This window comes from Zootoca vivipara, chromosome 15 (assembly GCF_965207765.1).
Source record: "Zootoca vivipara chromosome 15, rZooViv2.hap1.1, whole genome shotgun sequence".
Taxonomy (NCBI): domain Eukaryota; kingdom Metazoa; phylum Chordata; class Lepidosauria; order Squamata; family Lacertidae; genus Zootoca; species Zootoca vivipara.
In genome coordinates, this window is record NC_142598.1 from 23,718,666 (window position 1) to 23,743,554 (window position 24,889).

The window sequence follows — 24,889 nt, forward strand, 5'->3', positions numbered from 1 at the left end:
GACAGCTTTCCAGGTCATGTGGCCAGTAGGACTAAACTGCTTCTGACGCAACGGGACACTGTGACGGAAACCAGAGCGCACGGCAACACTGTTTACCTTCCCGCCACAGTAGTACCTGTTTTTCTACTTGCACTGGTGTGCTTTCGAACTGCTAGGTAGACAGGAGCTAGGACAGAGCAGTTGCACCATGTGGTCTCTAATTGAAAATGTTATTTTATGATGGCTCTAATGACGTGAGGAGCTGGGTGTCTGTGGTCTCCAGCACATGTTGCTACGACTAATGGGGAGTAAAATTTATGCACTTGAACCTGCAATACTGCATGAATACCTTTAGCACGAATGCCAAATAATTAAAAGCGCTTGATAATGCTTTTCTTAATTAGAAAGAATACGAGAAAACGAAAACTCAAAGAGATATGGAGGAGAAATACCTTGTCAGTGCCTGGTACAATATGGTAAGTAGTCCAAAGTGAAAATAAACACTCAGATATGACTTGTGTTTGTAATAGGTTTTCCTGAACAAGGATGACTCTCAGACTTGAGAGTCTTAAGTGCAGAGGTGTCCATTTGATTACCATAGAGATTTGTAGTTTGTGGTATGTTTTTACTCTCTTTGCTGCTTCAGGATCTCTGCTCCAGGCCTCACGAGGAAGTGTGTGTCCTGTGATGCTGCAGGAAACAGGTGGGAGAGGGGTGGGAGAGCACAGCATTGGTCCTAAGCCCCAAACATTCCTGGAAACTCCATAACGGAGGTACATGAGATAGTCAACTGTGGCTAAAAGTGTGAAAAGCCTACCTTCTTTCAGGTTTTTTTTGAACCCATATTTGATTTTTAAAATGCCACCTAAATACTACTTTTCACCCCTCCTTCTGATTACTAGATCAGTTGCGGGTGTGAGCTAGAGGAATTTTTAAAATTCTTTTTGTAACATGACTCATCCTTCTGTGGCTTCTGTATCCAGGCCTATTTCTTTCAACTGTCTCATTATAATTGTCAAACATAATTCAAAAACCCTTCTAAATGGCTGGCTGATTTTGCCTGAAACAGCAGGGTACAAAATCCAGCTTCCTGAGAATCTCGGCTTTCGTTTTTTTAAAAGAGCTTCCCCCCCCCCTATATTTCTTGGCTCTGAAGATACACCTGAAAGTACATCAGCTGATAAAATTTCAGAGGCCTCAATAAGATTTCCGGTCATTATAGGATAGGGTGTATGTGCCATACATACTTCCATTTATGTACATATAGATATATGAAAACCACCTCTTGCTTTGCACGTAAACAGGACAGACACATGCATAAAGACACATTGCTACCCCATCATGTCCAGCTTAGCTGTTGGATGGGAAAAGGCAAATTTCTGTGAGATGTAAACAAGTATTCAGCAACACACAGAAAAGCTAAGGTGGAAAGCTTTTGAAAAACGGTGTTCACGGTGGCCCTGTGCTGCGTTACGTGCCTTTCTTTTATAAGCATCTGTCTTCTCCAAAGTCCATTTTCTCTCTACAGGCCAGGAAGTGATGCTTGTAGGTATTCCTATCCTAATCAGAAAGCAATCCTGGAAATAAAGGGTGGCAGGTTCCTACTGTCATAGCCTCCATAATTCAAGAATCATGATACACCAGTCAAGCAGTGTGAAAGGAAAGGTTTTGATAACCTTAAAGCTGGGTCTAGGGGCGTGTTTTTGTCTTCCTCCAGGAGTTTCCCATACATAGGGGTTGGTCAGCAAGTGTCAGCTCATCTGTGGAAGCTTTGCACACGTCCGCAGGAAGCAACCTAGTCACAGACATGCTGCTATAGTTGCCATACCTCTGGAGTTTAGTTGTTCTCCACTGCCGCTGGATAATTGATAGAGGTCATGCATGCTGGTGCAGTGGGGCTAAGAATGTCACCTGGGAAGTTGCCAGTTCATCTCATCCCTGCCATGAATTTATTACTGGCAGATGGCCTTAAGCAAACTACTCTCTCTTGGCTTTAGCCAGAACTCTCAAAACATGCAATGGAAATGCTAAATTTGAGGATGAACATTTGGGTTTTACTGTGGACTCGTGGCTCCATGCCCCAAATCTGGGTGGCCCTGTTTGGGAAAGGGAGGTCCAGCGCAGACAACACACCATAGTAGAGCAAACGTAATGTATGTTTTAGTTATTATCTCTTTCGTAATATTGGAACCCAGGGTTATCGGTGAAGCTGATCCATGGCAGAACCAGGACAGACCAAGGAATTACTGCTTTGCACAGCACATGGTTCAATTATGGAATTTGCTACCACAATTTATAGTGATGGCCACCAACATGGACACCTTTAAAAAGGGATTCGACAAATTCATGAAGGATAAAGCTATCAATAACTACCAGTCATGTTAGTTGCATTAGTTCCAGTATCAGAAGCACTGTCTCCCTGAGTACTGGTTGATGAGGAGCATGAATGGGAGTTTGCTGTTGCACTCATGTCCTCATAGTGGGCTTCCCATGGGCATCTGGCTGGTTACTGTGAGAGCAGAATACTGGACAGGAGGGGCCTTTGATACTATCCAGCAAGGCTGCTCTTATATCTACCTGCCTTTTGTCTTCCTAGGGTATGGCTCTTCATAAAAAAGCAGCAGAAGACAGACTTGCTACCACAGGTTCAGGACAGTCCTTCCTGGCTAGACAAAGGCAAGCCACCAGCACAAGAAGAGCCTATCCTGGGCATGTCCAGCCAGCTACAGCAAGGTAGAAGAAGGCCCTACCTTTTGAATGGAAGCCATCCTGGGATCAAGGCCTACTTCTGTTACGAGTGACAGCATTTCAGGAGACTTAGCCAGCATCCTTTCTGTATCTTTGTTCCTTGCGGTTGCTGTTAACTTCTCATTTCAGGAAGGTGGTTGTTTTTTTCTTTTTTAAGAAAACACTTCCTCAATGTTTTTAGTCTTACTTTCTGGAGTCTTCCCTTTGTCTTTTGATGTGCCAAAATGTTGGAAAACACCTAGTGGAATGTAATAATGGAATCTCCCCCTCTCTTTCCCTTGTTTATATGGAATTGTCCTGTCTCGCCTGAAAACTGATGATGGCTAAGTAGCAAACCGAAAATGTCCCGTTGGCAAATGATGTTGCCATCCTTTCCAAGGCTACCATTGTATAAAGGGAATTACCTTTTCTTTCTAAATCCAGTCTGATCTGTTTAAACTATGTGATGGAATTTGCAATGGTGTTGCATAGAATTATTATGAAATGTGTTAGCAGCAATAGTCAGATGCTGGCGGAAGCTGTAACCTGGCTGCAAGTACCTGATCGTGTGTGTTCATGTCCTTCTCTTGGCTTTAATTTGGAGAGGCAAGCTGATTTTTGTCCTTATTTGCCCATGTCCTTTTTTCCTTTTAGCATTACTAAGGTTAAAAATGATTTGATGTTCCTCTTCCATTCTTGGTTAGTTCAATCACAGTGGAATACGACAAACATTCATTGCATGGCCAATTGCTTTAAAGCTTCCCTCTCTGCACTCTTAACCAAGTGGAGCACCCATCCTTTTCATTGCCATGTTATCGAAGTTCTCCACCTGCTTGGAAATCCTAGGAGATGGGACCATAGTAGTATTCTACTTACTGTGTGCCTTGATCCTACAGATGCCTAGTATTCTACATGGTTAAACCATCATGGAGAAATCTTATGAAGCAGTGAACTGTGTAGAACAGTGCCCTTCTGGTCCCCCATATATCATTTGACTCAAACTCCTGAGTCCCAGCCAACATGGTCAGGGATGATGGGAGTTGTAGTTCAAAAACTTACCCATCCCTGGTGTATAGAGTTGGTTTTGATTGGATGTCTTTGGTGGATGCTGTCTTCAAATTGCCATCTACCACTGAGGACTATTTTTAATAGGTCAATAAGAAGGGAGAGTCCATTCATTGCCTTACAGATGGTACCATTACATTCAGGCTTGGTGATTCTAACATGAAAACTCGCTGTCCTTTTGTGCCAAATCTTCATACATGCCTGGGTCTTTGTCATGAAGGAAGGCTAGCAATTCCCCTTCAGATTCTGATCCTCCCAAGTATTGTGTTCTAGATGTTGAGCCACTTGCACCCTTTTCAAATTAATGTGTGAGAAGTTTGGGGTTGCTCAAGACGAGTAGTTCCATATGGATCCGCCATGGAAGTAGTTTAGAGGTTTTGTTGGAAAACTTCACCTTAAAATAAAAATTCAGTGTCTCTTAACGTTCAGCAGAGAACAGCTTTTGTTGTGTATCCTTCCAAATGTAGACCATAATGACCTTTTCCTTTCGAGGAGGGGAAAGGAATCAGAGATGGCTTTAACTTGGAAGTCCACCTGGTTTTTATGGTCACATTTTCAGTATAAAATGTTTTTCTTCTCATCCTCATTTTGTGCGAGAATGCACAGCACATCTTAATTTAAAAAAAGGAATATTGCCTTTATTCACCACCACCCTAGTACATAAAAGGAGTTCTTAAAGTTCAGTAATGTGTAGAATAATAATTAAAATGCAGGGTGCGGTTGTTAGCCCTTTTGTAGTATGGTTTCAATCTTAGATGAAGTATGCCAGGTATTTCCCTCAGTAGGCATAAAAGTAAATTTTAAAAAATCCTTCAAAGGATCATTCACTTGGTAATCTGCCTTTTTTCTGCAATAGTGAATTTGAAGCAGGAGGCAAAGTATGGGAAGTATCTGTGCATAGTTTTCAATTGCACTAACAAGCAAAGGTGTTAGATTGGCATCCTGTCTTTTTCTGCTGGTGGCAAGTAGTGTACTGGAAGCAAACGAGCAGTGATTAGTACTGAGTTAACCAGTTTTAGTGCAATGCATACTACACTTGCTATTCCGGGTCAGATAACATCTCCAGCAGTCTTAATTTTGCCAGCTGAATGCTTCTGCAGGCAAAAACTTCTTATTCTGTTGGGAGTGGCAGGAGTGTGTGTGTGTTTTTTTTTCTTTTCTGCAGGATGTGCATCTGATAGAACTATTCCTGTTTGTTCTGTGCCTGAAAGAAACTTGAAGACAACTTTAATTTTACAATTGGACCCGCATCTTTTTTTCTTTTTCTGTTTTTGATTTCCATTCTTGCTTTCCTTTCTCTGTTAGTTGGCGCTGTGGTTTTGCCTGTCTTCCATAGCATATTTTTGTTCCGTTTTTCATCTAGCATGAAAGCAAAAGCAACTTCTTTCTCCACTTTGGCTGCCTTATTTCTTGTTTGCATTGAAGTGGAAGGCAGGCTTATTATCAGTATTCTGAAATGTCAAGGACCTTTCATTAAAAACACTATTAAATTTTACTTTGATGCATTGAGAACCAAACATACATTCTTGTTGATCATTAAAAACCAAGGAGAGCAACAGTCAAGGACGAAATTCCCAGAATGACAGTTGCACTTAATTCCCATTGAAAGGAATAAAGACAGTTGTGGTTAAATTAAGTGTCTCTAATTTCCAGAGGACTTAAGTGCAACTGGCTTTCTACATATCAAGGTCACTGTGTCTTGCTGCTGTATACAGCTTTTGTGGCAAAGACAGAAATAAAAGGCTTGTTTCTAAAATATTTATATTGGGTGGAATGGAAACAATTCATAAACCAAGCAAGTCTGCTAATTTCTATAAACATGTCCACTGAATTTGCCTCCAATAGAGCAACAGCAATGTTGGCTTGTACTTCCTTATTTGAGAAGTATGTGTTCTAACGATGGATAAAATTTGGGCTAGCCAAATGGAATGGAGTTCATATTTTTCTAAAAGGAACATTTAGCAGCAAGTTGTGTGGGCATTACCAGGCTTGTTTTTAAACTAGGTTTACTTCAGGTATTGAAGGCTAGGAAGGCGGAGGGGGCGGTAAGATGAGTTGGCTTGATGCAAGAAAAACAACCACCCTACAGTTGTGTAGGTTGTAGCTTTTTGCTTGTATGATTTTTAACTTAAAAATTAAGCAATGTTCCCTCTTATAGTCCAAAAATTTCCTTTTCATGTTTGTATTTTTCTCCAGTTTAGGACTTTGGTAGATTTAATCTGTCTCTTGTGTTCCTCCTGTCGAATTAGGTCTTTCACCAATTACGATATGCAGTTGCAGTTGAATACTGGAAAGTGAAGGGACCCTCTGAAATGTGTATTAGATTATTTTTATGGCTTGCAAACAGATCAGATATGCGGCATTTTTGACAGGGTCACCACCCATAGGGTAATGTCTGACAAAGTTCTTTGTGTGAATCAGTGCATGCAAGCAGGCTCATGTGCTGCACCTCCACCTTGGAAAGAGAAAGGTAAATGTGGAACTCATCCCCGGGACACCTTTTTTTAAAAAAGGAAAGAAAGAAAGGGACATTATCCCTGAATGGAAGTGCTCATTTTCAGACTAATATACATTTGAACCTGCCTTTATCCTGTATTCAGGTTACAGGTCACTTAAACACAATAGCCCCAGTCCACTTCCACAGACAGGTGAAATCTGAAGACGCGTTTGTGGCTTGAAGACAGACTAGAACTATCCTCCCATATTGGTTCTGTGTTGGATGCTGGAAGTCTGGGTTGGAGAATGGTTCAGGCTGATCCACGTTATCAAATATAAAAAAATGGACACTCGTCTACGAAAGCTTATGCCATAATATATCTCTTAGTATTTAAGGTGCTACAAGACACTTAGTTGTGTTTACTGCCAGCAGACTGACACTGGTGGCTCTTTTCAAAACACTGTCAGTTTGGGTTGAGATTTTTTATAAAACTACGTGGATAGAACCCCAGCCAGTTAGGAGAAAAGACGTCAGCCTCAATGTCAGAGAAGCTTTGACGTTTCTGCATTGGAAGCAATTATGGGTTTTTAAGATGTACAAAATATCCTTTAGTATATTAAAGACCAACTTTTATATGCTCTCAACAGTGGTATGGCGGGGAGGGGAGCCCATGGTCAGGTTCTCCTCCAGTCAACCAGTCAGGAAAGTTTTAAATTGCAAGAGCAATTTCTTTTCTTTTTCTTTCAGCACATTGACATCCTATCTAATATAGGGGTACACAGGTACTCAGCTGGTAAAATCTTATGTGGATTTATTAGCAAATGAGCTTTCAACACTTAGTACCGTAGCTTATCTTTTACGAACCATTTCCTTGTCACAGCAATGTTGCAGTGTGTAAGTCCATAAACTACACATATTTGCTAAACTTCTTAAAATGTCTCTAAACAGGGTAGTCATCATTTTTAATGTCTTTTTTAAAACAAAAACAAAAACATTTCAACAGCAATTAAATATTTGCTGCTTCTACCCCTCCCTTTTATTTTGGATATATGCGATATGTGGCTGCTTAACCTGCTGCAGTTTATCAAACAAGGGCTCTTTGGTCTCTACGCCATCTCTCTTTTTATCTCCTGTTCAGTCAACGTAAGCAAAACCTCTCATTTTAAAGGTCTTGGCACCTTTTTCTCCAAAGCAAAAACTTGCTTGCAAAGATGCTTATCTCCATTTGTGCGTAGGATTTTACCACTTTCCCATCCAACATTATAAAGCCCCCAATTCTTCTCAGCCACCGAGAGAGTGAAACTTGATACAGTATTCCTAAGTTCTAAAAATGGGTGTTGGGTTGGTTGTTGAGCTCCTGTAGCACTTCGTATGTTAACATCCATTGCCGCTGCTACTTAATTCTTCCTGTTAACAGTATTAACATGCAAGTCTCTTGCAACTTCTTCCATTTACTAAGCTAACATTTAATCTTAAATGTATTTTATAAATGCACCTTTGTTGACTGCTATTATTTTAAAAGTGCACTAAAGGAGCCATGTTGTTCAATACTATATATATACATACATACATATATATAGATATATATACTTTTTTTTTAATACCAGTAAGATCTTTCCTTGGAGAAAGCAGATAGGAAGTGGTGCCTGACCTCTTCCAGGTTTTTTATTTGAAACTCTGAGGCTTGACATATATGCAATATTTTATTTATTGATGTTGCATCCTGTCTTAATGTGTATATATCCTTTCTTGCTTTCCCCCCTCTCCCACTGCAGACTTGTACATTTCCTTTTAAAGGCTGCTTTTCCCATCTGTGCAGATGTGTACAAGCAGCTCTAGAAAGGAACATCAGTGGAGATCACTAATATCAAAGAAGCATACTCTTCCTTAGTTTCAGTATTATACGTGACATGGCCTTTCTGGATTATATTTAGGGTTTTCTGTATTTTTATGTTCTCTCTTCCTCATCCCTGCGTTAACTTCCTTTCAGATTGCACTAATGTCTTTATGTTATGAATTATTGCTATCATCCATGCAATACATGTACATTATGTTGACAGTGTAACTTGGAATGCTTTGTGCTGCCTTTAAACTATTTTTAAAGCTGCCTTTTTAAAAAAGAAAAAGGTTATACTCTTTTAAGTACATGCTTGTGCTGCTCTAGATAATGTTTTGTATTGAAGCAGACCTAGGAAATGTGGCAGTGTGATAGAAAACCCAAGGAAAGATTGATTTGTGGCTGCATTAGTATCTTACTGTTACATTAGCCATCCTGCGGGAATGTTGAATGATCCTTCCAAGCCTCTGGTCAGCAACCATTTTATAGGAGGGCTGCTTTGAGGATGGAATAGAAATTGGCAGGCCAGCTCTCAACCCGTGCTTCCAAAATGCCAGCAAGTCCCATTGGCAGGGCTATCACATCCACTCTGCATGCCTCTTGGTTGATAGCTGGCCTTCATCTTGGTTCTGCTCAAGGGGACAGACTTGGCCTCAAGGCATGCAGATGCTGGTCTCTGCTTTTAAGCCATAGGAATTATCTACACAGTCAAGTGAAAAAAGAAACTGTTACTAAGCGCTGTATGGGTTTGATTAGCAGGCTTTTTCTAGCAGTCGTACACTTTTAGTCCTGGTGTCGCTTAGCCTCTGCCTGCTTAAACAGAGGGGAAGACTCTGTTCTGCAGAACCAAGCCCCCCCCCTCTCTGTTCAGGAGAAGTTATTTGATCCAAGGCTTGAATGGACTTTTCTTCTTGCTGAGCACCAGCAGCTTATAAATGTAGTCCCCCGCCCCCCGAACGACATTGGTTGTGCTCTGAATTTGATGATTCAAGGACGTAGTTTAGGTGGAAATAAACTAATCGATCAGTTCCAAAGTAGTGAAAATGTGCAGCTCTCCCAAGCTACCTCCAAGATAGGCACGGTGGGAAAAGTTCTCTCCATTGTTCGCTTTCACCCCAACTTGACTAAGGAATGTGTGCGCCAGGGGAGGGGGAAGATTGAGGTCCAGTTTGAATCCTGGTTCCCTTGCATGCTCAGATCGAATGTCAAGGATGATGAGGTCTGCCATGTCACTCACCATTGCCCACTTCGATGTGGGGATCTCTGACATCAAGCAGCTGGGTTGCTGTTGGTTTAGGATTGAATTAGGCAGATGTGTAGGACCTGGTAGAAGAAATTTGATGTTCAACATTTGAATGTAAGACTTGCCGGATACTTGTGATAGACAAGTACTATGTAAGTTCCGAACTCGAGGGGGAGGTGTCTGCTGCCTTCGTTATTCCAATACCTAATCATGAGGCATCAATATCCTTTCCTACCTTTTCTTCTCTTGCACAAACTTTTGAGTTAACTGGTTTGCAAGGAATTGCCTTGTAGTTGTCTGGTGTGGTTGCTTTTGGAGTCTTCTTGTTTTGTGTTTGCTGCTGCTCTTAACATACATGGCTTGAGGTCAGGGGCTTTTTTTGTATCTTGTGTCTTTTTTTTTCTTGCCTACTAAAACATGTCAGACCACTAGCTGGAGTCGTAGAGGAATGTGAGATTATAGTAAAAGCTCCAATAGACACTTTTGGCTGTCTATTTGAAACGGTTTGGGTTTGTGCAAATGCAACTTTCTGAGATCCTAAGCATGTTTTAAACATATCGGTTACTGTGTGTTATGTAGTTTTTGCGTTGTCTCTCTCTCTCTCTCTCCCCCCCGCCCCGCCCATTTTTCAATAGCAACTTGACTGTCCTGACCTAGATGTTGACTGGTTACCAAAATTACTGTTTATGAAACCGCCAGTGATATTTCCCCCCCCCCCCCTGTAAGAGTGTAAACTCCTCCAACCACCAAATATTAATTCTCTCCCCACCTATGAATCTTACCCTGTATCTACCATCTTGCCATGGTAGTGGTTTTGGTATGAATGTGTGTAAAGACAAGGTAATATGGTCAGGTGTTCAAAGCACCCTCCCCTTCCCCATTCAAATAATAATGCTTCCAAGGCTACAAAACCAGTGTACAGTTGTTAAACAAGTTGTAAATAAAGGCTTATATAAAACTTGGTGCTGATTTTTATTACATGAAGCAATTGTTATTTATCACACACATATCCCGGCATTTCTCTAGAAAACACAGGTTGTTGTGCACGGTCTTTCCCATTTTATCCTCAAAATAGTCCTGTGAGGGTAGGTCAAGACAATTCACCACTAAGAAAAGAGGGGCTATTTGATATGATTTATCCATGTTGAAAATTGGAGTTTGAACATGTTAAAAACTGAGTGTGCAACACTATTAAAGGCAGTGTAATTATAGGTAGTAACAGTGGGACAATCAAAGTTATCAACCTAGAACCGTGATAGAGGCGAGAAAATCTTATTGCACAGAAGAAATGTATTCCAAAGGAAAGAGAGCCAAATGTCAATCAGCATGCCACCCTAGCCCCAAAATGGGAGCATCAAACCCCAATTTGGAAGGGGAGGGAATCTGTCTGAGGAAGTTGTAACACCACTCTTATTTGTTGTTCGTTTATTTTCCTGATTTTTTCACCCCCGTTTTGAAAATGCCTTTTATAGCAAAAGCTTTATTATCTTGGTTTGGTTAGCAACTTCCTCTAATACTGGTTTTGCAGAACTCTTCACCACCACCACAAATAGTCTATTAGCACTGCCTCAAGAGCTGTCTTGGGATGAGTTAAGAGATGTAGCTGGGTTGGGTGGTAACTGCTTTATGTTGCTTTGAACAAGCAGGCAATAGGTAATTTTCATCTACACAGATTGTGGAGGTGCTTGTATTTGCATTGTGTGAAGGCATCCTCGAAGGCAGTGATAAACTTCATAAAATAGGTAAGATTGTAGACTTCTCTTTGTTATCTCATTCTCAAAAAAGCCTAACCTAAAGTTAGTAATGTGTCAGATGGGATTGAACTTAATTGGTGTTGAAGGAGAAGTATGGAGTATGTCAAAACACTAAACACAACATTCACCAATAAAGAGCACATTGCGACTGCTCACAGGAGATGCTAAGTTGCCTCTCGTGCTAATATGGATTACTTCTGATAAAAGTATGGTAGATAAAATCACTTTTCATAAACACATAGCCCTTCTGGCCATGATACAGGTTTCTCCAAATAACCTGATTACAGTATTATACCCAGGACAGTAGCTGGTTGGAACAGATGGGCTGTCAACTACAGTACCTGGAAGTCAGGCCAGGTGTTTTTTCTTGGACTGACTCAAGGGAAGCAAAATGTTACTGGCAAAAGGGGCGCCCTACCTGCAGCCAGCTCAAAAGAGTATACGTATATACATTTCACTGGTGATCCTGTGACATGTGAGTTCTATACCTTTTTAAAGATCTCAAAACAGTACATAAACATTACTTCCAACAACTGCACACTTCTTTAAAACATAATTCTATGCAAGAATTTAAACAGTGTACAAGTAGAGACATTATTGGAAGGGAATCAGCACCCAGTGGACAACTTTAGCACATCATTTTGGCCACTGTCCTGTACCGTGAATGAAGCCTAGCACCAGGAACAAGCAGCAATTAGTGGTGCGTCCAAGCAAAAATGGCACTTGACCCATTCACCAAGAACCTCTCAGAAATATGGAGCCTAATCCCAATATTAAAGGTAGGTTGGAAGGTCCCCCAAAATTGTTCACATACAATGCCTGAAATGCATTTTTGAGGAGTGCAGTGTCACGATTATATTCTCAGCATCAGAATCTATACACCTACTTGCAAGTTTCACTGAGGTTTTGAAAGTGCCTTGGCTCCCTCACAAACCTGTTAAGTGAGTGGTGAAGGCCTTTGTGGGTACAGCTGTCCATCTCTGGACTGCTGTCCCCAGAAATGCTTGGGTTAGTGCCGACACTTCTGTCCTTTTCCTGCCAAAAATGTGTTTTTAAAAAACCCAAAATTGTCAGACACTGATAACCATTAACAGATCTAATTTTAGTCTACTGCGATAGCCATCTGCTTTCATGTGCTGAATTGTGTTGATTGGTAGTGACACTGGCAGCATAATTGAAGAGCAGCATGCCAACAAACATCTAACAAAGCCTGTAAAAACTGAAATGTAACACACCTTTGCACTCTGGGGAGTTCGCAGTAGTTGAGGCTTTAGAGACTGAATCTGTCTTTTATCAGCTGGTGACGGAATGCTGTGGGTGCCTAAGTTAGGAACAGTCTCAAACCCGTACTTCTGACATAGATGCTGCCCCCCCCAACACTGGAGGTTTACATTTTACAACAAAACAAACTCACAAAAAACAACGTCATCTTACGAACCAAGAACTTCTCCAGTGTAGATCTTATTAAAAGATCACTGAAAAAGAATGCCTGGCATTAATGTGTCTGGATAACACGCCAACACCAAAGAAGAACCAACTGAACAACAGTCTTGAAAATGCTTTATTGAACTGCGTGTCTTATTGTAATGTGCAGGTGTGTTTGAAAAGACTACAGCTTGAAAACTGGTTTTGAAAATCCTCAACAATTAAAAAAAAAAATCCCTAGCTGGGTTAAACTCCCAAGATAACCAGAGGGCTGCTGTAAAATACCCCCCTAGAACATTCTGTTGCAGAGACTAAAAAAAAAAAGAACCAAATCTAGTACTGTATTTTATATAGAAGTAACTGGAGTCAAACTAAAAACCAAAAACCAGTGGGTGGGGCTTTTTACCATTTTTGATGAGAATCTGTCCTTTTAAAGCCCCACCATACTGCTCAAGTCTGCAATTTAATTCTAAGATGCTTGCTATGTAGCAGAAGTGGAAAGGGTAGAGAGGGGAGATAAGAGATGAAGAAAGTGAGAGAACCAGAGAGAAACATGATTATTGTCTAAGCCTAGTTTAGATTTAATCAGAAGCTGTGTGCAATTTTGTCTTTATATCTAACTTTACATTCCCTTCCCCACCACCCCAACCCCCCAAAACAAAAAAACCCTCCTGTCCCTGCCTTGGGGCTATTATGAAAGTCTATGCACAAAAACACTGTACATTTTTATACATACAGGATTAATAGTATAGGCATGTAGGTGGCATGATTCAATTAAAAAGGCTTTTTACTTTTTTTATACCAGGAAAAAAATCAAGAAATAATAAATAAAAAGGTGCTAGAATTAGCATTAAGAATGCAGTTGTAATATATTGACAAAAGTTTGGGAAGTCAACCTCCTCAAGCTCTCCTGTTGCTGACAAGTCTCTGCAAACTAGGTAGCAAATACATAAATAACTCAAAAACATATGATTGAGACTGTGAAGGTTTTTTAAAACTAAGACAACATAATCCAGGTTAACTTTTGTTTTCTTTTAAGACAATGAGCAAATGAATAATCTACACCTGAATAAAACATGTTTTAACAGTTTGAAAATGGTTTTCTTTTAACAACCACAAAAAGGAAAAAAAAACCTTTTAAACAAAGTTGAACAAGTATTTTGATTATAGGGCACACAAAAAGCCCCCTTTGCCAGAAGATTTTGGCAGTGGCCTTACTTTTGTGTCTCCTAGAGATGCATAAAAAGCAGGCTGAAACTCCACGTGGATGTGCGATGGTTAAAGAGAGCAACACAAGGGTCACACTGAGCAAAACGTCACACCCTGGAAAACCACTTCCGTGTCTCGCGGAGGTGGCGTTGTGGGCAGGGACCGACCCAACCTTCGCGAGAGGCTGTGTGCTCAGCCCTCTCGCGAGATAGGGTTCCCGCCTCCGTCACACCCGGATCGCCAATAGGGCCGGCCGGGAGGCGGAGCCTCGCCCGCGTTTAAATCAGGGCGGAGGCGGGAACCCTGCCTCTCTTTTCCACCGGTAGCCAGAGCAATCGGATCAAGCTGTCCCACTGTAGAGCTTGCATGATGTGCAAACGGCACATGTAATAAAAGTGGTTCAGACGTACATTATTCAAAAGCTACTTGATGGCCACACAATGCTAAGTGAGCATTAACCTCTTTGCCTTGTAACCTCTGAATAATGGGAAAGCTTTTGGGGGAGGGGGAGGGAGTCGTTTATAGTTTTACTCCTTGTATTTAAATTTTCTTTAAATGACAAGGTCACTAAAACTCATGCACGCTGCAAAAAACCTCATGCAGTAAAGGTAAACCATCCAAGCAGTTTTTATTCATTAATATTCATAAATACACACAGCAGCTTCATTAGAGATTTCATTTTTTTTCCTCTTCAGTTTGAATGTGGAGTATTAGGAGAACCTTTTTGCATGTCAAAAAGTACAGGGCACAGAGGATTTCCCTCTGATCTGCAACCTACATTTACCTGCTAGAAGTAAAAATTATTTTTAAGTGGAAATGATTATCATATATATCTTTCTCTCTTCCTTTGAATGTACACAATGTAACAAGAGTGACAGACCTGAAATTACAATCACCAAAACAAACCCAAGATAGTTGTTGTCCACTTTCATTGGCAAATACAGCACAGAGGACATTGTCTGCGAAGTGGGATGTCATCAAAGAGGAGGTGGAGGAGGCTCGTTTCCTTTATTACTCTCTTTTAAATTTAGATTTTCTAAAGCAACATCTAAAGGCATAATATCTACACAGCCCATAGCACCAAAATCGGCAACCTCCCCACGCTCGTCCTCATCAGAGGAGGAGCTTTCTTCCCGCATTAAAGTGGACAGCAGAAGCTCTTGAACAAACAGGCTGCGGTCAGCTCGCTCACTCTCCATTGACTGACGCTCTACTTCAGACATCTTGGGATCGTTCAACCTGCACAAGGGGAGACAAAGCAGGGTATAGCTGAAAATTCTGAGGCTCGGGAACACTGTACACAACAAGTGTCTAATAATCTACAAGATTATGAAAAGACCTGTGGATGTCTTGGGTTCAGAAAAGATGCATCCGATTTATTTCTATACTGGGAAAGAGATGATCAGGACAGCCAGCGATCACTCCTTGCTTACAGCGAGGGGGGGGGGAAAGTATGTGATCCCCTGCTAAATTTGCCCGTTTGCCCCCTGACGAAGAAATGACCAGTCCATAATTTTAATGGTAGGGTTATTGTAGCTGTGAGAGACAAAATAACAACAGGAAGAAACCCCAGAAACCCAGAAGACAAAAGTCAGAGATTGATGTGCATTATAATGAGTGAAATAAGTAAAATTATGGACTGGTCATTTCTTCGTCAGAATGGCAAACGGGCAAATTTAGCAGGGGATCAAATACTTTTTCCCCTCGCTGTATATCCAATACACTGAGTCCCTACCACCAACGCTCTGGAGACCTTAACTACTCCAATGCTGTTTCTATGGAACCCATTCAGTTCCCCTGAACCACAACACCCCAAATTCTCGGTTTACCGCAGGGTAGTACAACTTTTAACAAACCTGCATCGTAACTGGAGGGATTACTGCTCAGCTAGTTGAATGTATGCGGCACATGCCATTCAACTTTCACGTCTTCTGCTATCAGATAGTTTGCCACCTTGGTACTTTTTGCGTGAAAATGTAACAAAATATAGGGTTCTGCTACAAAGGGAGGACCCCAGGAACATATGCAGGAGCTGAGATTAAAATCTCTTTCCCAGGAATCTTCACTCAGGGATTATTCTGACCCAAAGATGGTATTAGGTATCTTTTAGAATTTATCTGAACAAAAGTATAAAAGTTGCCGAGATGTAAGCAAAGAAGGAGAAGACCTTTTTTAATGAAGGAATCAAAACAAACGAGATGTTTAAAACAAGGCTCCTTCTCTATTTTTTTAAAGAAGGCATTCCCTTAAGATAAAATTGAGGAAGGAAGAATAATCTTACAGAGGAAGAACTTCTTTGTAAGCAAGGCAAAGCTGAAGGGCCAAATTGAAGGCCAAAGTTACTGAGGCCAATATGAGGAAGTGGGAAAGTGGCTTAAGAATTCTCTTTTCAAATATGTGGCTAAGCTTTTTAAAATATGGCAATTGTGTATCTATCTGTGTAGATTTGTGAGGCCCATGCCATGGTACTCCATATGTGGTATTTTACTCCACTGGGGTTACCTAAGACTTCTAATGGCACAAAAGCAGGCTGTTGGGAGATGTTGTACAGACAGTGGAAGCTACTAATCATATGGACGGTAGAAGGCACATGTAGCAAGCAGATGATTATTAGTCTCAGTTCTACAGGATGTAACTTTCCTTTTAGGCGTTATAAACTAATTCAGAGTTAGCATATAATGTAAATTGTGACAGCCATAGTTTGACACTGACGCCACACTCAGTCTCCTTCAGTAAAATACAGTGGTGCCTCGCAAGACGAATTTAATTCGTTCTGTGAGTCAATTCGTTTTGCGAAAAATTCGTCTTGCGAATCCCATAGGAATGCATTGATTTTTTTTTAATTTGGCCCATTAATAATTGAATTTCAATGCATTCCTATGGGAAACCGCGATTCGCTAGACAAATTTTTCACAAAACGAATTTGTCTTGCGAGGCAACCTCCGATCGCAAAACCCATTTGTCTAGCGAAAAATTCATCTAGCAGGGCATTCGTCTAGCGAGGTACCACTGTGATGTCTTTGGAAGGTGTCAGAAGAAATGAAAATGATTTTAAAATAACATAGTATGTAAAATATTATAATCAGTCTACAATGGAGGACCATTATTAATTGGTTCCCTTTTGTTCTATATTATGTGTTCTCATAGAGTTTTGTTTAAAAAGAATTAAAGAGAAATATTTGATGAATCCATTACTATCTCGGTATTTCTACTTTACAATGGATACAATTTTTGTAATGCACAAATTTGAGAATATGTATAAGATTTAATTTGTTGTAATATATTTTTATTCATATTTTTTTTTAAAAATATACCAGCATCTTGGAATTCAGAGTTAAACTCATAATGAATTGCATCTACACATAACAGCAGTGTATTAAACGGCCCTCAGATTGCTCAGTAATTTCCTTGATTTTTCCAGGAATGCAAATTGCAAGAAAAACTTGTATTCAACGCCTACTTTTAAATTAGTTTGAGCCACTTTAAAACTCTATCCCCTCTCTGCCCTTTGCCACTTAAGCCAACAATCACTTTTTAGTAGTGATTACAAGTAGTAACAGAAAAGGCACAAAAGTTTACATGTGCTTGGCTGCAGATAATGACTGCTGAAGGAGGTGGCTAAAAAGCTGTTTGTGGGGAGGAGGAAGATGCCATCAAAATAGTACACAAATTTCAAAAGCGGGGGTGAATTCCTGGAGTGATTCAGAACCAATAATTGCAATTCCGACCCTCTAGAACGAGTTACCTTGTAAGGAGGAACTGAGAGTTCTGGATAGCCTGCTGACTGTTTTCTGTGTTGGATGTGTTGGTTGTTGCTGTGGATTGTGTAATAGTAGTGGTGACGCCGCTAGTGTTGGCGCGCCTTGTCGCGTTACGTGCAGTCTCCAGTTGTTGCCGTGCCGCCTGTGCATGCTGCCGTTCTAACTGCAGTTGCATCTGCAGTTGCTGCAACTGAGACGCGGAAGGGCCAGAGGAATTGAGCTGTCCCCCTGCAGAACGCCTCACACCGGACAACTGAGATAAAAGCTCTGCCGACAATATAAAAAAGGATTTGGGAATTAAGAGAGAAATCTACTATAACCAAACAGTCCTCTACCACTACCACCTCACTCTGCCACAGTATCTATTCCATAAGCTTCCCATTTTGCTACTACAAGGTAAAACAGACGGTGGTACACTCATAATCCCTAAAATGCAGCCCCAATGATCCCCTACCCTGACACATCATCAGGGTTTTAACAGTACAGTAGCACATTCAACCTAGCAGTTCAAAAGCACGTCAAAGTGCAAGTAGATAAATAGGTACCGCTACAGCAGGAAGGTAAACAGTGTTTCCGTGTGCTGCTCTGGTTCGCCAGAAGTGGCTTTCTCATGCTGGCCACATGACCTGGAAGCTGTACGCTGGCTCCCTCGGCCAATAACGTGAGATGGGCCGCAACCCCAGTCAGTCACAACTGGACCTAATGGTCAGGGGTTCCTTTGCCTTTACCTTTAGCACATTCAACAAGCCCTGAGGAGACTTTTGAAGTGGCCGGAATTATTGCTCAAAGCAGCAGTTCCTTAAAACTTTGTCAGCCAGCCCAAATAGTTCATCGTTGCAGCAACTTCTTAAAAATATAAACATCCATGTGGATATTTAAAGCTCTGGTTCACTGAAGGCTATCCAGAGGGAACAGAGATAAAATCTAACAACAGATATTCCTGCTTTTGGGGGGAGGGGTTAAATAATGCAAGTGCACAGAAATACAAAGGGGTATGTAGATATTCACAAATCTTACCAGCTATAGGATCCATGGCTTCCCTATTGCTTGGAGAATATGAACTCTGCGAAGATGAAAAACCACCAGTGGAACTGCTAGTAAAGTGCATGTTGGATCTACGTGCGCGAGGGCCACCCAAACCCCGGCCTGGGTGAAACATTCTACGTACATGCCGAACACCACTGGATTCATCGTAAGCAATAAGTTAAGGGTCAACACGCAAACAGGAACGTCTTAGCCACTAAGACAATGGACTTGTAAAGAACAGGAGCAAAGCTTCCTTTTTAGTTTAGAGGAGCAGTGGCCACATTCAAGGCTAGCCAGCCCTCCAAGGCCAGTGCGCTACACTCACCAGGTATCCAATACTGTATGTAAACACACCCACACCCTCGCACACAGTTCTCTCGTTAATTGGAACACACCACACTCATGGCCAGCGCTGGGCTGAGAGGCCTAAATCTCTCCTCCCAGCCTAGGGCTGCAATCATGACATCTGAAGAGCAGACACAGCAATTTCCCTCCCCATTGCATGACTCGCATGGGAGGAATGGAACACCAGACTTGGTGAAAGGGCCCAATTATTCGACACCATTATGGCCACATAAAGCAGATGCAGAGAGTATGCAGGCTCTGCTTAGTGTGATGCTGGCATCCCAAACATGTTGAGTTTGGGGTGCACTGCTCTGCTCTGCTTAGAGGCATGCTCCAGCTTGCCTGCTCCCAATGCTATAACACAGTGGTTCCCAATTAGCTAAGTATCGTGGATTTCTTGTTATTTAAAAGTCAAGCCATGGACTCCCCCTCCCCCTACTTTGGAATTTTTTTGTATCTCCAAGGTAGTTTTTGTTATGTGAATGGTGCTACTGACCCCCTGGGTGGATTATGCAATTCCCAATTGGGAACCACTGCTATTATGTGTCTTCTCAAGCCTAGCTTGGTGTGAACCAAGCACAACCCCAGGAACTAGCAAGGTCATAAAATTACCCTAGCAGTTGCATTTCTATATTCAGATCCCCTTATCTAAAAAATCACACTGGGTGTACTTAAAACAATTTTGCACAATATTAGCATTATAGATGCAGGGCAATGTGCAGCAAATGCGAAATCCAGAGGGAGAACTGTGAGGGGGGAAGAGATTTTGTATGCTATCAAGGGGTGGCTAGTTTCACCCATGTTGCCCCAGTTCCAGCCCAAGGAACCTTCAGAAGGGAGTTGCTCCCCTGGGCATTATGGGTATGTGTATTTTAATGAGCTGAATACAGTAAAAGATTATCGGTCATGGGGTGGGGAATGTGTATTTGTTAATCATATATTTTTACATTAATTGTGATGCTTAGCTTATTTTTTCAGTTGTTGCTTTGCTAATAGTGTTTTATAGATTGTAATGGTTTCACTGAGGATTTGTAAATTATTCTATATAATTTGTGCTGTATTTGTGATGTTCTATCATGTTATTGTCATTTATTGTTTATAAGCCACTTTGGGATACATCTGAATGAAATGCGGCATAGAACTATAATAAAGCAAATCAAGAAAATTAACAATCTCAGAGGCAACATGCCAATGGAATTACAAGCTACAGGAATGTATTCTTCTGAACGCTATCTTGGAGCAGCATTCCCAAAACCTGAGGAGAGGTTACCTGCTCAGACAGAACGTATTTTTTCCAAATCTTTCCTCAAAAGAAAGGAAAATAAATCCTACTAATTTATACTAGCCAATAGTGGTGCAATTAATATGAAGTGCTCCAAGCAGTGTTTCTCTTGCTTATCTAGCTATTCAAAGAAAACTATGTAACATGCTAACAAAAGCACCTATTTCAGAATCAACATGGGTGACTATTAATATAGAAGGCAAAAATTCTTCAGTTGCTTCTTCTTGACTTAGGCAAGGATATTAAATCTCTTGGAGCTCTATGTTCCAGTGTAAGATGAGCTGCAAAGTCATCCGTAACATGATTGGGATCTCCTCCTGGTAATGCTGCACATATCGGACAAATCTGTAATGACAGAAGTAAGAAAGGCCATGTGAGCAAGTGTCTTCAAGGCCAAAAAAATGACCAACTCGCTGAACAGAAGCTACTATCTCATGCTGAGAAAATAGCAGCCCTTGTACAACTCACCCTCCAGTTCATAATGATTCTCAAGACCAGCCTTACAAATAATCAGGAAGTCAGTGAAAGTCCTCAACCAGATTCATTCACCTGATGGTCGCCTGAGCACTGCTCCCCTCCTTGCTGCCAGTACAAACAGGAAGGAGCGACTATCACAAAAACAGGCACAGCTCTGTGCCTTTCATGCTCCTGAACAGGGAAGAGCCAAGATGAGCAACTGTCCTTGGTACTTCATAGTTTCTTCGCATACCATGGCTCTTAAAGCAGCTGCTTCTTTTCTGACTCCCCCAGATGTAACACAGAGGACTTTATGTCTAAAAGAAGGCAAAAGAACTGCCGTCTGCAGGCAGCTTCCATGGCACTGCTATGGAGACAGAGTGTGGGCTGGTATATTCTTCCTTGCTAGAGAGGAAGTAGTTCATCAGCTCCACCTAGTTTATCCTCACAAACTCCAGGGGAGGGGGCTTGGTTGGACGGATTCTCTAGCCATCTCTCCCTAACAGAACTACTTTGTCCCTAAAACTCTGCTACCAAGAAAGCGAAGGGAAAAAAATATAGGGTCAGTTCAGGCAACTGGGGCACATCCTTCCAAACAGAATTCCATATGAGAGAGCTCCATTCTGGAGGTTTGCACTCCCCCCCCCTTTTTTTTAGAAAGGCAGAGAAACAGAAAGCATAGTAAGCAGCCTTGAAAGCAGAGGATCTTCATTCTGGAGGCAGCACACAGAAGCTGTTTCTCCTTTCCAGGAGGAGATGAAGACAAAAGCAGATCACCTACCACTTGTACTAGTATTACAGGACGATACTAAACACAGGGTTTTCTTGTCTGAAAAGAATTATTACCCCAGCCAAGAGGTTGTTTTCAAGCCAGATAAAAGTACTGAAAGTAGGACTTGTGCAAAAAACAAACAAACCACAAAGCAGATGCAACATCAAATATATTTCCCAGATGGATAGATGGGTGTTTACTACGAGTGTCCATTTGTTAAAAGTTTTAGTTCTGTTTTAAAGGCATCTGTTCTTTTTTGTGTTTTTAACTGTTTTTAATTATCCTATGTGAAAATTGTCTTGATTCAGTGGTTTAGAAGGCAATACATAAAACAATCATAATAATTAGAAACATGGCACACAGCAACCACTTTAGACAGAAAACAAACAATTACAAAGGGAAGATTGAGCAGCACATGTTTCAATAAATATGAGTGATTTGATTTAGCTCAATCATTTTACTAAAGGGATAAAGGGACAGGAAACAACTTCAGCCATGTCTCCGTACTTTTAAGCTTGCTGTGTCTTCTTGTGCCATTCTGCTTTCAATAATGAGAAGTAAAATGAACACAAAATGCAGACTTATCTGACTATGCAAGAACATGCACTGACACATACAAAGTTTTGCTTCCCAATAATTCTTCTATCCATTTATGCAGAGTCTCTTTAAACCCAAGGGTTTTTTTATAAATGACAGATAATCCTGTGTGAGTTTGTCCAGGAGACCAATACATACAAGACTTCAAAGCTTTTCTGTGCCACACCTATTGGTATATCAAATCTGATAAAAACAATTTTTAATAAACCTATATACAAGTTCTGATTTTGCTCAGGCACCTTTTCCCCTTCCAGTCTTCTCCTTTGCTGTTGCCTGAACTGCCTTTTCCCCAGTTTGGAGCATGGGGAAAAAACCTTAAGAGCTGCCTGAAAGCAACTTGCCACATTTGCAGAGACAGAGAGACTTCTAAGTGAATGAGACAGGATTATGGATCCTCTGATTACTTCTGGAATAAGCCCACCTCCCTACGGCATTGCACAGAAAACTCTCAAGCTCAATGCCTGGGATACCAGGAAGAATGGAGTACTTTGCTCAGCACTGTCATCACCATTCAGACTGGTTTCACATCTATGAAACATTACTGCCACCCTGTGGAATCAATCCAAACTTATGTTACAGGCTGAATTGTAAGATCAGTAGTGCTGCAATATTTAATTGGTAGATTAGTCAAAAAAGCTTGAACTCTGAGTATTAACTGAGCCTTTCAATAAGGTATACAAATACCACAACTGCAGAAAGGTGCATATTTGGAACACCTCGCTATAAAGAAAATAATGGAACAGATGTTCTTCGTCCAGTATTTGAAGCCAGCATATGGAGGTTTTGATAATGTGCATATTTAGTTACACATAATCAATTAAAAGGAAAATGATGAATCAGCTGAACATTCTTTAACTGAAAACTAGCAAATTTCAGCACCAAATTTCTTATTTAAACCTGCACTTGGAAGCAAAATTTGTTTTATTCTCGAACCACCAAACTGTCCACAGGCTGATGGACTCAGAATACGCTGATTCAATGGCAACACTATATAGGTGCCTTTCCCTACGTAAAAGTGAAACTGCACCCTACTAAGCTCAAGCTTGCAATGTTAACAAAAGAATAGGAATCTTAATGTAACCAAAGCATAGAAAATGAGAGAACCAGGTTTCCTCTGATGTCCCCCCCACAAAAAAGGAAAACAAAAATCACAACCCAAATATTTTTGAATATTCTCCCATGCATGCTATCCTCTGAAAGCTAGCATATTGCATAGTTAAGAGTATGAGCTACAAGCCAGCAAGTCTCTGGCTCAAATGAGCTCCACGGGCAGCCTCTGGCAATGCATGGATAGTAATACTGGTCTACCTTAAAGGGTAGTTGTAAGGATTATTAAGATAATGCACGTGAAGGTCTCTGAACACCCTAAAGATAAATATTCGGCTGAAGTGTTTCTTTCCAACGCTGGGTATTTTTTTCTAAACAATGAAAATAGGAAGAGCCGGCTGTATCAGGCCAGTGGCCCATCTAATCCAGCATCCTGTTTTCACAGTGGCCGAACTCATGCCTGTGGGAAATCAGCCAGCAGGATTCAAGCGCAAGAGCACTCTCCCCTCCTGTGGTTTCCAGCAACTGATATTCAAAAGCTCTGCTGCCTCCAGCTATGGAGGCAGACCATAGCTATCCTGGCTACTAGCCCTCCATAGCCCTCTGCTCCATGAATTTGCTTGGTTCTCTTTTAAAGCCTTTTGGTCACACTTTTCCTCCAAGTGTAAATAGCATGGCCTTGCATTCAGAATGGAGAAAGGGCAACTGCATTTGATCAGATATGGTACAAAGCATTCTCAAGGTAAGGTCTGTATTATTTTCCATGGGAGGATTTTCCAGGGGGAGAGGACCAGAAGAGAAAACCTGAAAATAAAATTGTCAATGGGGGGGGGGAGACATTGGTAAGTGATCTCCTGAGACTTTTAATATTAAATTAGTATTTATAAATTGTAACTAATTTTCTATTTTAAAAACCTCCACGATAGGCAGTTTTTCAAGTTTTAAGTTATTGCTGGTGTTATTCAGAAGACTGGTTGTGCTTACCACTTCTGTTGATGTTTCTGCATGTTCTGAAGTAACATGTTCTTGAAGAGATGTTTCCGTATACCCCATTTTTCCACAATAAGGACAAGTAAAAGACTGTGGCTGCTCTACAGAGAAAGCTTCTCCACCATAGTACAAATCTGAGGGGGAAATAAGATATGTGAGAATTCCCTTCATAAAAAATGATCATGGTTACAAATATAGGGCACACCAAACTTAACTTAAACATATGGTCTAATGTGCAATTCAGTTATCAAGAGTTGCATCCAACTAATTCACAGTATGTATGGAACTTCCATGAGTACAACACAACTTTCCCTCTTTTTCTTCCCCCTGCAGCCCCCAAATTTGCTTTGGGTTTGCCCCCAACTCTCCAGAGCAGATTTTGGGGAGGGAGAAGTTCTATTGTGTTTACACAAGTTGTTCTGCACACCCAATCGAACACAATTAATCATCTCTCACAATACAGGATTTTCATTTTGTGTTTTGTTAGCCACATCATCTTTTTTTATATAATTATTATTCAGAATTGAGAAAGAATGAAGCAGCCTGCAGCTGAATCAATTTGCTGAGGCACTTAACTGCTGGCTGTGATGGGGTTGTTTCATTTTATGCTATTTGTTTTCATTTGATGCTTATTTATATTGTTTTATTTTTCTTTCGCAAGCAGCTCTGAGAACCCATATTTAAAAGTGAGATAGAAGTCTTCTATATACTAGACCCTACTATCATTTTTTTAAAAAAGGTTGCTTCATCAGAGGGAAGGAAATGCAAAGAGTCACCCCTCCTTCTGGGTTGCAGTTATGGGGAAAATTAGCAACGTTATTGGTAACTTAGTCCAGCCAGTTCAAGCTTGGTACTTCCTCTCTTCATTTTAAAGCAACAACTCCTCAGTAACATTAAAACCATTTGTCCTTTAACTGGTAGCGGAAACCTGCCCTGC

General features: G+C 40.9%; 2 protein-coding genes across 6 annotated transcripts in view; one reads left to right on the plus strand and one right to left on the minus strand.

The window, feature by feature from the left end:
• The window catches only part of HOOK3 (hook microtubule tethering protein 3), a 58,522-nt gene extending 48,276 nt beyond the window's left edge, over positions 1 to 10,246 (plus strand). For all 5 annotated transcript variants that reach the window (XM_088658533.1, XM_088658534.1, XM_035097011.3 and 2 more), the window contains 2 exons: positions 384 to 455; positions 2,576 to 10,246. In XM_088658533.1, coding sequence (XP_088514659.1) covers positions 384 to 455; positions 2,576 to 2,716 — 213 coding nt within the window. In that variant the 3' untranslated portion in view covers positions 2,717 to 10,246. The remainder of the gene's footprint in view (positions 1 to 383; positions 456 to 2,575) is intronic.
• A 4,041-nt stretch (positions 10,247 to 14,287) lies between these two features.
• Positions 14,288 to 24,889, minus strand: part of KCMF1 (potassium channel modulatory factor 1) — a 40,925-nt gene continuing 30,323 nt past the window's right edge. Inside the window, exons 3-7 of the mRNA XM_035097014.3 lie at positions 23,947 to 24,086; positions 20,334 to 20,435; positions 18,455 to 18,629; positions 17,422 to 17,704; positions 14,288 to 14,915 (exon numbers count right to left, since the gene is read on the minus strand). Of these exons, the coding sequence (XP_034952905.1) occupies positions 14,654 to 14,915; positions 17,422 to 17,704; positions 18,455 to 18,629; positions 20,334 to 20,435; positions 23,947 to 24,086 (962 nt within the window). The 3' untranslated portion in view covers positions 14,288 to 14,653. The remainder of the gene's footprint in view (positions 14,916 to 17,421; positions 17,705 to 18,454; positions 18,630 to 20,333; positions 20,436 to 23,946; positions 24,087 to 24,889) is intronic.